This window comes from Hippoglossus hippoglossus, chromosome 23 (genome assembly GCF_009819705.1).
Source record: "Hippoglossus hippoglossus isolate fHipHip1 chromosome 23, fHipHip1.pri, whole genome shotgun sequence".
Classification (NCBI taxonomy): Eukaryota; Metazoa; Chordata; class Actinopteri; order Pleuronectiformes; family Pleuronectidae; genus Hippoglossus; species Hippoglossus hippoglossus.
The window spans coordinates 939940-953682 of record NC_047173.1 but is presented as its reverse complement, the minus strand read 5'-3'; the positions used below and the strand labels follow the sequence as shown (position 1 = coordinate 953682).

At 41.8% G+C, this 13743-nt stretch overlaps 1 protein-coding gene across 1 annotated transcript; it reads left to right on the top strand.

Annotated features, from left to right (window-relative positions):
* The first annotated feature begins 10346 nt into the window (after positions 1-10346).
* LOC117757716 (zinc finger protein 664-like) lies at positions 10347-12869 on the top strand. The gene is given in 3 exon segments (XM_034579095.1): positions 10347-10665; positions 10668-11513; positions 12703-12869. Coding segments are annotated over 3 exon segments (1332 nt in total).
* The last annotated feature ends 874 nt before the right edge of the window (positions 12870-13743 follow it).

The window sequence follows — 13743 nt, the reverse complement described above, 5'->3', positions numbered from 1 at the left end:
TCCAGACTGGAGTTCTTGTCCTGGTCACTGAGAACCTCCTCCTCCTTACAGATATGTTGCTGTGGGAGCTCTAAAGGAACAAATGCACACAAGAAATAGGGCACTAATGTGATGAGGGAGTAAGATTCAATAAAGGATACTATAAAAACACTTTGAACTTTATACAAGTCCTGCTCCTGTGTTAGTTTTCATTTGACCATTCTGCTTTTACACACCTGTCCTGTGTAGTTTTATCTCAGGTTTCCAAACAAGATCCAGTAGTCTGCGCTGATAATTAATGTCTTTATTGAACTCAAGGATAATATTCTAAGTGACTCTGGGTATTTCTTCAGCAGCAGCAGTTGGTGTCTGTGGGTCCTCTTGGTCCAGACTAGAGTTTGTCTCCTGGTCACAGAGCTGCTGGTCAGTGAGAACCTCCTTCTTCTTCCTACATACATGCTGCTGCGGGAGCTCTGGAGGAACAAGGGGACATATCACTTGACTTCGCTTCACTTTACGTCTTGTGTTGTGTAGCAGGTTTAAACATGCGTCTCATTAACTCTAGAATCAAAACAAAGTAATTGTCAGTCCTGTACGCGTCCACTCGCACTATTTGCCACATGCTTGCTTGTGTATTCTTCCAAAAAGTTCCACACAGACAGACAGACCTCATAGTTTCAGCTCCAATTTTGCTCGGATCTGCAGGCGGCATCAAATTTGATTTATATAGCCCATATTCACAAATCAAAATGTTTCTAATAGGGCTTAACAACTCATCTACCCTTAAACCTCAACAAGAGAAAAACTATAATAAAAAACTATTAATAGGGGAACAGCATAGAAACCTCAGAGAGAGCCATAGAGATGAAGGGAGCAGTTTTCACTCACGTGAGAACTGTAGTCTGTGTACCTGTCACTCCTACCTCGTACTCGACGACAGTTTGTTCAAAGACTCTGAATATTTCTTCAGCAGCAGAAGTTAGTCGCTCACTGACAAACTCTCTCAAACCCTGAACTGAAGACATTATTGTTTCATCACCACTGATGTGTTTATTATGGTCCCCTCCCGCTGCTTCCAATCAACCACGCTGATAAAGCTTCCGGTGTTCACCTCCGCTGATTGTGGATTCTTCTTTTACTCTTCTTCTGGTGTTTATTGGCGGTTGGCAAAACAGTTTATAGGTGCATTACCGCCACCTTCTTGACTGGAGTGGGGAGCAGTAGATTGGCAGCAAACAAAACAAAACAAAAATTGAATTATGTTTTAGTCCTGTTTCTCTTAAGTAGTTCATTAGAAGATGATGTATATTCCTTTATTTCTTTACTATCAAATTTCTCTATGTAACATTTGGCTTTTCGTATTTTAATCCTGATATGAAATCCCTTCTTCATTCATTATATTTTTCACACTCTATCAATACATGAGTGACAGTTTTCCGGTTTCAAAGTTTCAAAGGGTTTTATTTGTCATATAGAGTAGGGGGCAGAGTGAAGGATCTGTGTGTTTGGGTGTAGTCCAGGGTGGTGTCAGGGCCAGTGAGTGTTTAACAGTCTGATGGCAGTTGCATAAAAGCTGTTCCTCAGTCTGGACGTCCTGGATTTCCCACGTCTGTACCTTCTACCAGAGGGCAGAGGTGTGAACAGTCCGTGTTGGGGTTGGGTGGGGTCCTTGACAATGGAGCAGGCTCTTCTGTGGACTCTGCAGTGGTAGATGTCCTGTAGAGAGGGTAGTGATGTCCTGGTGATCCTCTCAGTGGTCTCCATTGCAGTGGTGCTCCCATACCACACGGTGATGCAGCTGGTCAAGGTGCTCTCAATGATGCAGCTGTAGAAGTTGCTGAGGATCTTTGGTGACATGCTGAATTTCCTCGGCCTCCTCAGGAAGTACAGCCGCTGTTGTGCTTTCTTGTCCAGCTGGGTGGTGTTTAGTGTCCAGGTGAGGTCATCACTGATGTAGACGCCCAGGAATTAGAAGCTACTCAGCCTCTCCACCTCAAGCCCCCGGATGAACAGTGGCCAATGAGTTCTCCTCTCCTTTCTCATGTCCACGATCATTTCCTTGGCCTTGTCCTTGTTGAGGGTGAGGTTGTTCTCTTCCCACCATGTCACCAGACTAGACACCTCACGTCTATATGCTGTTTCCACACCGCCAGTAATAAGTCCAATGACTGTGGTGTCGTCAGATAATTTCAGGATGGTGTTGTCCCTGTGAGAGGCGACGCAGTCGTATGTGAACAGTGTGTAGAGCATAGGGCTGAGAACACATCCTTGCAGGGTACCAGTGTTCATCGCAAGGCTGTTTGATGTTATGTTTCCAATTCAGACAGACTGCGGCCTGTCAGTGAGGAAATCTGACAGCCAGTCACAGAGTGTGGAATTGTGTGGGTTGTGTGGTCTGGGTGTGTGAGTGCCTCCCCTGTGTGTTGCTGCTGGAGGTCTCGAAGCGGGTGTAGAATTGGTTGTGAACCCGACTCTTATTTTTTATCAATTTAAACTCTGGTAATGTAATTATTTTTCCATCTTTAAATCTAAATGTGGATGCTTAGGATACTGAATACCTGGCCAATAGAATGTAGAAACCTTAAAGTTTTAGTGTGTAGAATGTACAGGCAGCATAATGTTCCCCATGTGTTCAGTGTGAACCTGCTCTTCAGCTTTTAGTTAGTTACTGGTTGGTACATATGCCACTACTGATATTTCTGTGAAGAGCTCGTATTGTTCAGGTTTTAACTTCTTGGCTTGTGCGATGCTGCGCTAAATCAACTTGCAACACAATCAGAATCAGATTTAGTGTCACTTCTATAATATTCACTCAGCATACACAGGAATGATGAAGAAGAAAATGCCTTTCTCCACAGATCAGTCATACATAGTAAAAACTGACATTTTGAAAAAAGCAATAGAAAACAGGACTCAGAAGTCATTTGTATTTGGAGTTGACAAAGTGCTTTGTTAAATATATGCTTAATACAAACCATAAAACAAAATCGCAGATCTCAACTTTGGTGCTGACACAGATCAGACAGTGACATTCATCACTTCTCCAAATGAAAAATATGTGAATTTTATTCACAATTTATCTTAAGTCATTTGTTTTTCAACTGCAGAACAAATCCCTGACAATGCACAAAGTATTATACAATGGACATGAAGGGTAACGTATTGCATAAGGAACTAAGTGAAGCAGTTTTTTAGGTACACCAAGCTAAAACTAATACAATCCAACACCAACAGCCCTAAAACATGTCCTACCTTCATGAAATGTACAATATTTATATAATATATGGCATTTTGTATGGGACTGCATTAGTTCCACTCAGTGTACCTAGGCATTGGTTATTAAATTAGGCATTGCTGTATTTCAAATAAACACATTTTCAAGGTACAACTGGAATTGAAGATCTCTCACCTAAGATAGAGCACAAAAATAAGGGAGCATCAAAATTCTATGATTATATTTATATACATTTCCAAAGTTGGAGGGCCTTAAAATATGTTGGGAAAGGGACTTTGATCATGTGATCCCAGAAGATAACTGTAAAAAAACTTCTTTGTGTCATGGTATGGTCATAGATTAAACAGAGTATTTTGGACTGATTACCGCCATCTACTGAGTTGGTGCACCGATCCTAGAGGTACTGCAATACAAGGTCGATCCAAGTGGAATCAAGATTCAAGATTCAAGAGTTTAATGTCAAATGCACAACAATTACATTAAGCAGTCGCTGGCAATGAAATGCTTGGGTCACAGGCTCTCTTATAGCAATGCTCCGAATATTACAAGCAAAAAAATATTGAATAAAATAGAATATCAAAAATTAAAAATAGAAAATAAAATATATATATCTAAATATATATATATATACACCTAAAGAAAAAAAACAATAGTGCAATTATGTGCAATAGTGCAAATATGCTAAGGTGCTGGTTTAGTGGAGTTATTGCAGATTGGAGGAGTTTAAAAGTCTTATGGCCTGGGGGATGAAACTGTCTCTGAGCCTGGTGGTGCGAACCCGGATGCTGCGGTACCGTCGGCCAGACGGCAGCAGGCAAAACAGTTTATGGTTTCCTTTGATCTATTAGTCACATCATAGTCCTTTAACCCCCTTTGTTTGAATTTCTTAAACCTCCTTTGCTTCAATTCCTTTAACCCCCTTTGCTTCAATTCCTTTAAACTCCTTTGCTTCAATTCCCTTTCTATTCTTTAAAGATGCTCTTTATCTCAGAAAAATAAGAAGTGAAGAATCAGTCTGCACTAACCAGCGAATTGGTAGAACAAAGAAGATAAGAGATTTTTCATGAGAATTTGGAAAACACATCTTGAACAGCGAAAATAACAATTCGTAACACACATTGAAGAAAACAACAGTCGCAATGGAGATCACTCGGAGAGTGAACCAAATGGATATAAAGGTAGAGACTGTCCGCCCGTACTTCGAGTCCTTTTTTACGAAGATCACTGCAGAGCAGTGGGAGCTGTTGAAGTCATGCAAACCGGATGAAGCTACAACATTTATGTTGGCAGATCTTCTGCTGAAGTTAATGACGACCGTTTCAAATGCCATTGCAAAGCGATGTCCCGATGCACCCTTGTCTGAGGAAGAAGTTCGGTCCATTCTGGGCGACACTCTCAACGACAGTCTTTCACCAGGCACAACAAAGTCTAAGAGTTTGGATAAGCTCACAGACTTGGTTGTAGAGGAGGTGACGAAGACTGTCAACTCCACCTTGTCTGCAAGCTTCACCTGTGTGAGCTCTGAGAAGCCTATACCAACCCGCCTCATTAACCCCGCTAAAGTCCAGAAGATGATCTGTTATGCCTGCGAGACGTTAAAGGCAGATGCAAAAATCAAACTCTTGCTCGAGTGTCAATCGCGCAGGCGAAGTCGGGCCATTTCCTCAGAGGAACAGGACGCTTCAGATGATCCCATTCGGATGTGTAGGACCTCTTCAAGCTCCCACTCTTCAGGAGTCAGCTCCAAGTCAGGTAGTTCCTCAGAGGGAGGTTCAACAACAAGCAGTATGGACAGTGGGAAGATGCTTGTCCAGGAAACAATCAACAATAGTTTGACTGACATCACAGACTTCTTTAATGAGTTCAATGACAGCCTCTTTCTCAATTCATCGTTTTCTCCAGAGATTGATATGGCTTTAGATGAAATTATTGAGTCAATCAATAAGGAAAGCAAAAATGGAAAGGAATCTCCACAGCCAAACCTCTCAATCAGTAAAGGAATGAGGACGATCAATAGTCTTTTCATAAAGACTTTTGCCACAGCAGGGACGCTTCAAATACTGACAGGGGTCGCGAAAAAATTCAAGGAGGAGACCAAAGTCAATAGGAGGCTGACGATACAGTCATTGATGGCTAGTATTGACGCTGTGCTTCTGGAGAAGGAGAAGCCGGGAGGTGGAAATGAAAGTTCTGCATTCCAAACACTGAAAAAGCCTCCATCTGAAAAGGTTCTTGTATTCACAAAACAGCTTTCAGATCTCATCTATGCGCACATCGCACCTGGAAGGAATTCAGACATTAGTTCAGGTCCAGTGAAAAAGGTGGCTGTTCCTAAGGCACACAGGGGCATATATGCAGACATTCAGACCAGGGTGTTTTGTTTTCTGTCCTTGATAAGCTGGTGGCTGAACAACCAAGTTAACTGCCACACAAAAAGGGTGTCAGAGGCTTTTATGGCCATCGACTCACTGGAAACAAACAAGCAGTCATCATCATCAGAGGTCAGCAGCATTGAGGAGAAAACATCGAAGCAGTCAACATCATCAGAGGTCAGCAGCGGAGGAAAGGAAAGACCGAAGAAGTCAACACCAGCAGTGTTCAACGGAATTGAGGAGAAAGGAACGAAGCAGACGTCATCATCAGATGTCAGCAGCGGAGGGAAGGAAAGACCGAAGCAGTCAACATCATCAGAGTTCAACAGCATTGAGGAGAAAAGATCGAAGCAGTCAACACCAGCAGTGGTCAGCAGCATTGAGGAGAAAAGATCGAAGCAGACAACATCATCAGAGGTCAGCAAAGAAAAGGAGAACTCAGCATCATCAGACAGCAACTCCAGGGAGAAGATTGCAAAGATGCTGGCAGCAGACAGATGTAAAATGTATGTCAGTGTTCTCTTGGACCAGCTCATCACACGAAGCTATAATAAGGCAAAGGTGACCTGGACTGATGTCGACATAACAGACACAAGTCATCATCTGCTGGAGAGAATATGGGCCGAGGTCAAAGACATTGACTCAACTTTCAACCCCAACACAATCCTTGACGAGGTCATTTTCAAGGAGTTGTGTAAGAAGTGGCCTTGTCCAGAGATGCTATTGGTTTCCTTTCTTTTAAGAGATCCAGAACTTGAGATATCAATTAGCTCCTCTTTGAAAAGACGCCTGTGCAAAAAGCCTGGCGTCTTCTCCTCTTTCAGAGCAGGCTTCTCTTCCTTCTTCCGGAGATAAAAGGTGGATGATGTTATTCCGATAGCTTCACTTTCAAATTTAAATATGTTTTCTCCATGTGCTCCTGTTATCCCCACATTTATAAGAATGAATAAAATGTATAAAATGGAATTATTTGCTCTCAGTATTTATTCCACTCAGACTTAAGTCTTGTTGTGGCTTTTCTCCAGGTGCTCTGGTTCCCTCCCATATTTAAAACAATTATTAAAAGATTCAAAATCGAATAATTTGTTCTCAGGATTTATTCCACTGAGACTAAAGTTTTGCTGTTTTACAAGCTGAAAATTCACTGTTTCACAGGTGCAAGTTTAGTTTCTTCCTTTAATTCATCAGCCATCAGCACCTTCACCTGAACTTAGCTCCAACAAGCTGTATAAGGCAGAGTAGAGTGACCTCATTATGGCTGGTGATCAAATAGCGATAGTAAGCATCTAACTGTCAGATATTTTCAGAATAAGACACAGTTGCTGCTGACTATCACCCTAAATCGATACAGTGTTACTTGATTGTGTTTGTCTTAATTTTGAAGGAAATTTGAGATCTCAACTAATTCAATTTTGGAGTTAAATTTCTGCAGGAAGATGGAAATATTACAACTGCAACATATTTTTTATATCTCACTTATGTAAAAAGCAACAAGAGTTTATATGATTTAATATATAGGATAAGATTTAGAATATCCCTTGTAAACAAACATGAACAGACCATTTTCAAACTTTGAATCACACACAAAATGGCAATCACGACTCTATCCCAACACAGTGATGAAAAGTTGTATTTCTGATGATGGTTTAAGAACTTCAATGTAAAGTTAAAGGTGCGAGGAGTATTAAAGGGCCCTCGCTCCTTGGATAGATCAGCACATGTAGGTGAAACAATGGATTCTACTTCTAATCTACAAAACTTCTGCTTTGTAAATGCTTTTTTACTTTGACGAACTTGTCCCAGGGCTTTCATCTGATCAACTTCAAATTGAGATGAGTGTCATCACAACAAGATGGAGATAAAAACTAACTCAAAGATCGATTTTTCATCACACGGTGTGACCGTGGCGTGGCGTCAAAGTTTGATTACACGCCATCAAAACATGAGGTTCTGTACTTCGGACATACAAGGTCCAATCGAGTCCAAACTAGACATCTAAGACAAGAATCCCGGCCTGATGACATCTACACAGAAATCATTTCTTAAAATCACAGCGCCACCTGCTGGCTACAGGAAGTGACATGTTTTATACTTTGATGCACTGCTCCTGGCTGCTTAACAATATACAGCTCAAATGAGCTGAGACAAGTCATTGGACCATGGTCAGAATTGTGACATTTCCTCAAACCGTGTAAACATTGCGGTGCGGCGAAGGATCATCCTTCGCCAAAGGACACGATGTTGTCATAACTCCAGTGTGCATAGTCCTATCACTACCAAACTTCTGTCACATGATTAGAGTCCAAGCCTGAACAGCTCTGTGTCAATATTTCCTCAGTGTCATAGCGCCACCTACTGGCAACAGGAAGTAAGCTTTGTTTTACAACTATCATTCGATTTACATAAAATGTTCACAGTGTGATGTGCAATTGATAGCGTGGACCGTAATGAGCAATTAGCAGGCAAGGATCGACATCGCTCGACGGACGCAGGAAGTGAAGCGTTTGTCCTTGCCGCAGTGCGCAAAACACATGCAATGTGGAGACGTGCGCTTGGTCATTGATCGCTCTCTCCACTAACCGCAACAGGCTTCAAAATGCCTGTGCTCGGGCCCGTTAGTGCTACAACGTAGCCCTAGTTGATTCTGATTTTCGATTCGATTATGGTAAAAGAAATGGGTCGAATGTTTTGAAAACAAAACATCTTTTATTTTAAGAAGAAAAGACCTGAACAAAGACACAGTTTCTGCATCAAAGACTCTGAAGGAGCAGATATGAAGAATTCCTGCGGCTAGTTAGATGTTCATTGCCACATCAACAATCAAATGTAGTTTTGCAATAAGTTGGAGCTTAAAAATGATGACACATGATGCATTTCTATCCAGTGGCCATGGAGCCCATCAACAAAGAAGTTTTTTTGGTATTTTGCATGTCCCTCACCTTGGACTGATCAGAATAAGTGATGTGATGCCACTTAAGTCAAGCAATGATACCTCAGCAACAACTTAAAGACATTATGACATAACTTTCATGAAAATGTGTTCAATAAAAAAAATATAGGGGTGTTTTCTGCCATATGGGCCAGTAAAGAACCGATTAACTTTAGCGCGGATCCAGGAATGTTGTTTAATTTTCGGCATTTCCAACAGAATTCATTCACTCTATGGTGGTGGCGTTGCTCTCACACGCAGCACATTAGGAGTGACAGGTACACAGACTACAGTTCTCACGTGAGAGAAAACTGCTCCCTTCATCTCTATCAGACATTTACTTATGTATAAATACTATAAACATTAACACCCTTTCCCTTTATGTTAAAAACTGTTTCTTCTAATCAATATTCTAAACACAGTTATTTTGTTGATGTTCTCAGTTGCACGTAGCATTTATTGCACTTCTGTCCTTCCTGGGAGGGATCCCTCACATGTGGCTCTCTCTGAGGTTTCTATGTTTGTTCCCCTGTTAATAGGTGTTTTTTTTAATAGTGCTTCCTCTTGTTGAGGGTTAAGGGCAGATGAGTTGTTAAGCCCTATTAGACAAATTGTGATTTGTGAATATGGGCTTTATAAATCAAATTTGATTAATTGATCTGCCACCTGCATATCCGAGCAGAATTGGAGCTGAAACTATGAGGTCTGTCTGTGTGGAACTTTTTGGAAGAATACACAAGCAAGCATGTGGCAAATAGTGTGACACACAGCTATATAATGCAGCAAGGAAACTGTGGCAGGACAAATTATAATATATATATAATAATGGGAAACACTGCTTTGACATCGCAAATCCTAATGTGACATTGTGCCCCCATTGTGTACGAGGAAAATTACATAAATCATAGAGGTGTGGGAATTACTTGGATGCATCACGATGCGGACTTGGACGACTCTGCATCGATGCAGTCACTGAACATAATCGATCATGTTTACAGCTACGTTCATTGCTTTAGCGATGTCCCACCACAGCATAATTATAACCAGCGCTGCTTCAGGACAGACACTCATTAAAGGTCTGGTCGTCCTGTGTCAGAGTCTCTGTTGGAGTCTGTTACGAGATGTAACGTGAAGCGAAGTCAGGACATCAGGGTTAAAGTGACCGGAACGATCTGGAGACATGATCCAACATCATAGATATTATATTGCCAGATGTCCTTTTTTCCATCATCAAATTAGTGACCCAGTTATGTGTCCCCTTGTTCCTCCAGAGCTCCCGCAGCAACATGTATGTAGGAAGAAGAAGGAGGTTCTCACTGACCAGCAGCTCTGTGACCAGGAGACAAACCCTAGTCTGGACCAAGAGGACCCACAGACACCAACTGCTGCTGCTGAAGAAATACCCAGAGTCACTCAGAATATTATCCTTGAGTTCAATGAAGACATTAATTATCAGCGCAGACTACTGGATCTTGTTTGGAAACCTGAGATAAAACTACACAGGACAGGTGTGTAAAAGCAGAATGGTCAAATGAAAACTAACACAGGAGCAGGACTCGTATAAAGTTCAAAGTGTTTGTATAGTATCCTTTATTGACTCTTACTCCCTCATCACATTAATGCCCTATTTCTTGTGTGCATTTGTTCCTTTAGAGCTCCCACAGCAACATATCTGTAAGGAGGAGGAGGTTCTCAGTGACCAGGCCCAAAACTCCAGTCTGGACCAAGAGGACCCAGAGCCTCAGATCCACAGATTAAAGAGGAGCAGGAGAGACTCTGCACCAATCAGGAGGGAGAGCAGCTTGTACTGAACCAGAAGAACGATGCCATTATGTTTACTCCTACTAATGAGGAGATCGACCACAGTGGACAAGAACCAAAGAGTGACCAGCTCCTCTCTCACTACTCTCCTGTAGCTGAGAGCCAAGATCAGAGAGGAAGCAATGATGTGGACCCGGGGTCAACTAGAGATGAAGAGTCAAAGAGAGAGAAGAGAAAGAGGACGCATCACAATAACACAAGTCCCAGCGACAGTGTAGACAACTCTTTCCCAACAAAGAGACACCGTAACACTCACAAAATTAAAAAGTCATGTGACACTTGTGGAAAATCGTTTAAGTTCAAGTCCTGGTTAATTATACATCTGAGAACCCCACAGGTGAGAGGCCATACCCTTGCAAGACCTGTGATAAAGGTTTCACTGACATACCAACATTGAATGTTCATCTAAGAATCCATACAGGTGAGAGGCCATATACTTGTGAAATATGTGGTAAAGGTTTCAGAATCCGGGCAGACTTGTTGCTCCACTTGAGAATCCACATGGGAGAGAAACCGTACTCCTGCAACACCTGTGGGAAGAGATTCAGTCAGAAATCATGTTTGAACAAGCATCCGCTTACTCACAAAGGTGAGAAGCCATATTCTTGCAAGATTTGTGGGAGTGCTTTTAGACAGAGTAACGACTTAAAATACCACATTAGAACCCACACAAGTGAGAAACCATATGGTTGTGAAACATGTGGGAAAGCTTTCAGAACCAGCACAATGTTGTTGCACCACACAAGAATCCACACAGGTGAGAAGCCATATACTTGTGAAATATGTGGGAAAGGTTTCAGAATCAGTAAAGACTTGTTGTTTCACTCGAGAAGCCACACGGGAGAGAAACCGTACTCCTGCAACACCTGTGGGAAAAGATTCAGTCAGAAATCAGGTTTGAAAAAGCATACGCGTATTCACACAGGTGAGAAGCCATATTCTTGCAAGACTTGTGGGAGAGCTTTTACACAGAGTCACGTCTTAAAATACCACATTAGAACCCACACAGGTGGGAAACCATATGGTTGTGAAACATTTGGGAAAGCTTTCAGAACCAGCACAATTTTGTTGCACCACACAAGAATCCACACAGATGAGAAGCCGTACCCCTGTAACACCTGTGGGGAAAAATGTGTGTGCAAGACATCGCGGAATAATCATAAAAAATTCACCCAGGGTAGAAGCCTTGCCCATGTAAATCGTGTTGGAAAACATTATTTTGTAAGCGAGACTTGGAAAGGCATGTAAGAAAGAATAAAAGTTGTACACCTACCGAACGTGTGGGAGAGCACCCAGAATAAGAGCTCTGTATTAACATTCTCAGCTCATGCTCCTAAAATGTATTATGCAAGTGCATAGTTTTGACCAAATTCAGTTTTGTTGATTTCATATTGGGACATGGTCACTGCAGCAGGTGCATGTTTTAATGTCTTGAATAATCATGGGAGAGTGATTGCAACACCAGCTCTCTTTGCCTTTTAGAAAGGCAGGTGTGCTTGTTTCTTGGCAAATTCATATAGTAAGATTGGATGTAATGTAGTAAAAGTGAAAGTGCACAAGCCTATATATGCACTCATTACTGTCTTGGTCCAAGATAGGGTTTTGTTCCTGAGACTTACCACTGTGTCAACTAATGCTAATACTCCTCCAATGAGCCCGACCAGACCTCATTTTAACAGCAACACACTGCTTAGATCAGGGGTGTCCAAACTACGGCCCGCGGGCCAACTGCGGCCCGCCATCCATTTTTAATTGGCCCGTATCAAAGTCTAAAAATATAATGGACTATGGCCCACTGTATTGCACTTCTTAGTTTAAACACTAGGTGGCGCTATTGTCTTGAACAAGGCAGCGTCTCCACAAAGCAAGCAATCGAAGAAAAAATTTGCTCAGGGTCACCAGAAATGCCGGAACCGAAGAGACGCAAGATTGCAAGCGAGTGCAGAAAATTTCAGACTCGGTGGAAAAATGAATATTTTTTCATAGAAACCAAGGGGAAGTGTGTTTGTTTGATTTGCAATGAGAGGGTTGCCGTGATGAAAGAGTACAATGTACGACGGCATTATGAAACGAAACATCAGACCTTCACGTCCTACACTGGCGCCGAGCGGAAAGAGAAGGTAAAGCAAATGGCAGCTAGCCTGCTAACGCAGCAACAGTTTTTCCGTGCTAACAAAGCTCAAGAAAATGCAACAATAGCCAGTTATGAAGTATATCCGTGCGAAGCTCCGTCTCTTCGAGTCACAACTGCGCAACTTCAATGTAGCGCACTTCCCCACGCTGACCGAAATCAAATGCGCATTTCCAAATGCCAAGCTCTCTGCAAAAATGGGAGAATGTGTCTGTGATCACATCTCTCATGACAGAATTCAGTCAGCGCTTCCAAGATTTTTCTGTCATTGAGAAGGAAATCACACTGTTTGCGGCTCCGTTTTCAATGGATGCAGAAGAAGTGGAGGAGAGTCTGCAATTAGAACTGATCGAAATTCAGTGTGATGATTCTCTGAAGAATCAGCATCACTGCTCCCACTGAGCGCAACATTCTTCCCATTACAGGTGAGTTAAAAATATACACACAGTTTTCATTTGTTAATAAGCCCAATTACTTAATAAATTCAGTCAATTAAAGTTGATGACAATTTTTTAACAAACGTTAGTTGATGTGTTAACAAGCCCAATCATTTATTTGTGTAATAAGCTTGAAATATCCACATCCCCTATTTCTCTTCTTGTCTCTCCCTTCATACAGGACAATGAAGGGGGATCAGCACCCTAAGAACCAATCTGAGGCTGTCACTGAGAGAATGACCTGCCAACCTTTTTGTAAAAAATAAAATGAAAATCTACTAATGGAGAGCTTTGATGGAGGCTTTTTTTCTTCAAACATGTTCAATTATCAAATGTAATTTACCTGCATTTGATTGATTTTGCCAATATTAGTGCATGAGAGGTGAGGCAGTATACCTCACATCTAGTGAGTGGCCCAGTCCTTCGTATATTTTTCTGTATGTGGCCCTCGGGAAAAAAAGTTTGGACACCCCTGGCTTAGATGAATAAACACAAGTGCATTTAGTATTTAAACAGCCCGGGCGCTGCATGTGAAAATAGTGACTGTCAGTCTAAAATAAGCTTAGAGAATTGTGTTGCACTTAAAGGGACAGTTCACCCAGAAATGAAAATTCACTCATTGTCTACTCACCACTATACCGATGGAAGGGTGGGTCAAAGTGTTTGAGTCCACAAAACACGGTGTTAGAGCAGGATCTAATCCAAGTGAAGTCAATGCTGAGTCCTTCTTCAGATGTAATAAAACAACAGTAAAAACATAACATGCCTCCATACTGCTCGTGTTGTGTCATCCAAGTGTCTGCAAGCCCTGATATTCAAATTAATGTCTTTAGCCTAAA